We start from the raw sequence: 4,176 nt of genomic DNA on the forward strand, positions 1-4,176 counted from the left end.
TCTAAAAATGTCAATTTACTTTTACCAAATTCTCTGTCTCCACCTTCCATTAGGAAAAAAGAATACTGCAATTAACATAAAATTGTTGTAGTTATTCCATTTTAACATTTATTCTTGCATAGAAAGCCAAATATCCAGAGCCATCACATTCCAAAGAAGTTACGGCATCACCAGTGCCCATTATTCCGCAGAAACCACATTCAAGTCCAACTGGAAAAGGAAATTTCAAAATGCTTCTGTATGCATTAAAACAATTTTTAAAACCTTTTATGTTTTGTGTTCTGAGTCTTTAGAAACACTGATTTTTTTTTTAGATTTGGTAGTCTCATCCATTAGTTCCTTCAGCTGCCCAATCTGTTCATCACGGAAGTCATTAAGTTTTTCTTCTGTGAGCTGGATTCCATACACAGTCTTTTCTCTCAAGTTTTGTTTGTCTTCATTAATTTGTTGCTGTATCAGTGCTGCATAGTTCTAATGAAGAAAGAATACAAAGGTCACAAAAATTACAAGTGCAGAATTCAGGTCAACTTAATACCATTTTACTGTGACAACATACCCCTACTCGATCTTCTACAACACTAATTAATCCACACACATTAATCCACACTATATGACAAAAAATACACTTTTTACAGGAAAGAAAAGTTATTGAGACATTTCTAGTATCTATGGTCAGTTTTATGTAACTAGTTTAAAATGCATATCATATATGTAGTGATTAATTCTGCCATATCATGTACAACTACTGAAAACAAAACAAAATGTAATTATAGATCAAATATATTTATGCAGTTATAACTATTAAAATACACGTTTTCTATCTGGCAGGATAACCATAGGGTTGACTTTGTAAACTGATACATCTGAAAAAGTATTATTTTTGAAGAAATGTATTAGCCAAGGCAATCTATAATTGGACAAATGTCCTAAAGCCTTTCTGCCTAACCACTCTCTGCACTTCTGGGAACTGATGAGGTCAGTTGCATCCAGCCCTGGACTGCTCCAAAGGCAGCAGAAATTCAGTAACTGTGAGGCTTCTGTCATTCTGCCAGTTTTGGAAGAAATTAGTCAGCAAAATTAAAAGTTAGGGAAGAACAACAAGGGGCTTCCAGGATAGATACCTCTGTATTGTCTGCTCGTTCCACAAAGGAAAAAACTCAAAGGATAACCTCCTTTCTGTACTGTTCTGAACACAAGCCTGCTCAGACTTACTTTCAGTCCTGTTGAAATGGAAAGCACTTGGACCATGTTTGCTTTGTTTACTGAAATAACAGCACTTATGCCACTGGATAAGCAGTGTGTATTACATCGATACCAGGCTGAGGATCATTATAAAAGCAAAACTTTCTCAAGGGCAGAAATGGAAGTGGCCAACAGGTCAGGCCAGTAATGTTGGTGTAGTTGAAAAACTGCTTTCTCACCACTTTGAACAATCTTTGACCATTATGACTTTTCTAAATGACAACACTCAAGGCTTTGCAATGACAGCAGTTCTGCAAATGTACTTGGGCTAGTGGAGCTACTGCTAACACCACTGTGCTCAAAGCCCACCAGTATGGACCCTAGTCACTGCCCAGCTCCCTCTACCCAGCTCCAGCCCTGCTGCAGCAGCTCTTGAAGAAAGTGTAGTGAGCAAATTTGTCAAAATCCTCACGGTGTGTGTACTTACTAAAGTCAGTAAACCTACTCGGGTGTTTAAAAGTTAAGCACACATCTAAACACTGGGTTGGAAGGGAGCTTAAACTTTCATTTTTCTTAAGACAAACTTAGAAACAAACTCCACAATTAAGAAATTCATTTCAAAAGTTAATTTTTATTGGAAAAAGATAAAGGCTCCTCTCCTACTTTAGTAAGGTATCCTTTAAAGCACCCTTAAAAGTTTTAAGCACAACTCTGAATATAGTGTCAGAAACTAAACTAAAAAAACCTACATTCTGAATAAATAGGAATGATGACTGTATTACATGTAATGCTTTTTTTAAATAAAGGATCCAAAATCGGGGTATTCAAAAGCACAGGATTATCATCATGGCTTGGCTTCGCAAACAAAGATCTGGGAAGGGCTTTTCCCACGCTCACTGCAAGCGATGAGTGCACCCTTTGGGCCTGCACAGTGGATTTTTTAGGTGAAGCACCAGCGTGCGCGGAACTGGCTCCACCCTTTACACCTGAGGTTCATCTGCCAGGGCCTAGCGAGCTTGGACGGTGACAGCGAAGTCCTCGGGTCATAGGTTTGGTTAGAGTGTCCTTCTCTTAGATGATGGATGCCTTACAAGGCTAAACGAGCTCCATCTGCCTGGGTTTGGAGTCAGAGTTGTCCTCCTCCTAGGATGGCTGCCCAAAGGCTAGTGAGCCCATCCTGCCCGTGGACACACTTTGTCTGACCCTTCAGCCGAGACCTGTCTGGCTTGGGAGACCCCACCAGAGGCACATGCCACCACCAGCACAGCTCTCAACCTCACAAGGGCATGCAAGCTCCTTCCCCATGACAAGGATGTGACCATAAAGAAACAAACAAAAAGAAGAACACCAAGACATTGTATCTTGTTGTGTATTTTGTTTGTTTCTTCTGGTTAAGAGCCATCCTCTTCTCACTTACAAAGCCTTCGCTTTCCTAACATATCATCTTAGTCAGCTGTGAGAAGGCCTAAGGTCAAGTAAGGAGATGGAGATGGGTGTCTCTGAGAAGAGAGATATCACAGAGCTTGTGAGCCTGAAAAGGAAAGGTGGAAGAAGCTGACGGTTTAGCAGTCCTGTCACTCGCTTTGCAAGCATATATAAAAGCACTGCAGTGGTTTTGTCCAGTTGGTTTCTATCATAACAGTGGCATAACTACATTATTCCTATATGCAAAAGTGCATTTCCATAAAGTCTATTATTTCCTTTTACTTTTATGCATTGTTTTTGCATGATACTGTTATTTTCAACCACTGAATTTGTTTTAAATTTATTATCTTCTTAACACTTTGTATAGTTCTACTGCCAGTTCTAATTACTGTCAGTACAGAAGTGGTAAATTGTGTTATTTAGGCATTGTTGCTAGTCGCAGTTGAGGACCCCAGTGAGATAGCTGTCCTGCAAACCCAAAGCCAAGATCTTACAGATGAAACACAAAGCAAAAGATGACAGATGTGAGTGAAAAAACAAGTGCATAAAAACAACATGACAAAATCCATTATCAAGCCTGGCAGCCCACAAGAATCTTTTCTATTTTTAACGGACAGTATTAAGGAGAGCAGTAGAGAAGCCTTCTAGATATTTCTAGGGAATGCTCATAGAGGTAAAGGACAGCATGGGCACAGGACTATAGCAATTACATATAAGCATTATTTTAATTTCCAATTCTCAGCTAAAAGAAGCCTCATTATTGCAGTGAATTGTTAATTCAGTTGCCAGCAGTTACAAAAGCTCCTCGTTCAGATGTATGTCTAACTCCAGACAAGTGGCTGAGAAGGAAGAATATTGCTCATGAGCATGTGATAAATCTCAAAATGACAACATTTACTAACATAAATACATTGTTTATGGACATGTCAAGCCTCACTAAAGTAACCAGAATCTTACCAGTCCTGACGCAAAGCTTAAATCATGTTTATTTAAAGAAAATATGTAGATAAAAGTAAAATTTTATTAATACAGACTCTGAACTAAAATGATTCCTATTTCCTAATATCAAGAACTCTAGTGGTACAATGCTGTGTTAAAGTTAGCTAATAAGAAAAACAACAACAGTTTCTTAATGTTGAGGTTCTTCCCCACATCACCTCTCCCCTTTTTACATTAGCTATGTGTTCAGGAACAGTGACACTACAGTTAAGCCCTGCAGTAATCCTACAGCTCAGTGCTGTTACCTTATGGTAGAGTTGGTCCAGGGTTTAGAAGGAACCAAATGCAGTTCTTTCCTGATGTCTGTGCATTCAAACAGTAATACCAAGGTAAAAAACAATAATGGGTTAAAAAGTCTTCAACTTTGTGATTTACAGAATTTCTTATCAAGGCAGATGGACAAATGGGATGCCTGAAGCTGTCAGCAGACTAGTAATATCCCAACATTTATACTATTCCACATTATTCTGTTTTCAAGTTTCTGCACAGAACAATCCAATCAGTATTGATTCTGGACTCAAAAAAAAAACAAACTCTCACTATGTCGCAGGTTGAAAAGGGGGGCTGTTT

The 4,176-nt window shown here is 38.7% G+C and overlaps 1 protein-coding gene across 1 annotated transcript; it reads right to left on the reverse strand.

Moving 5' to 3' along the window:
* Positions 1 to 267: 267 nt before the first annotated feature.
* ACN9 (ACN9 homolog (S. cerevisiae)) lies at positions 268 to 1,248 on the reverse strand. Its single transcript, XM_010141762.1, has 2 exons — positions 1,213 to 1,248; positions 268 to 471 (listed from the first exon to the last, which is right to left on the reverse strand). The coding sequence occupies exons 1-2, from the start codon at positions 1,246 to 1,248 to the stop codon at positions 268 to 270; spliced, it is 240 nt and encodes a 79-aa protein (XP_010140064.1).
* Positions 1,249 to 4,176: the final 2,928 nt, after the last annotated feature.

The sequence above is a fragment of the Buceros rhinoceros genome, unplaced genomic scaffold (assembly GCF_000710305.1).
Source record: "Buceros rhinoceros silvestris isolate BGI_N320 unplaced genomic scaffold, ASM71030v1 scaffold42598, whole genome shotgun sequence".
In the NCBI taxonomy this organism is placed as follows: domain Eukaryota; kingdom Metazoa; phylum Chordata; class Aves; order Bucerotiformes; family Bucerotidae; genus Buceros; species Buceros rhinoceros.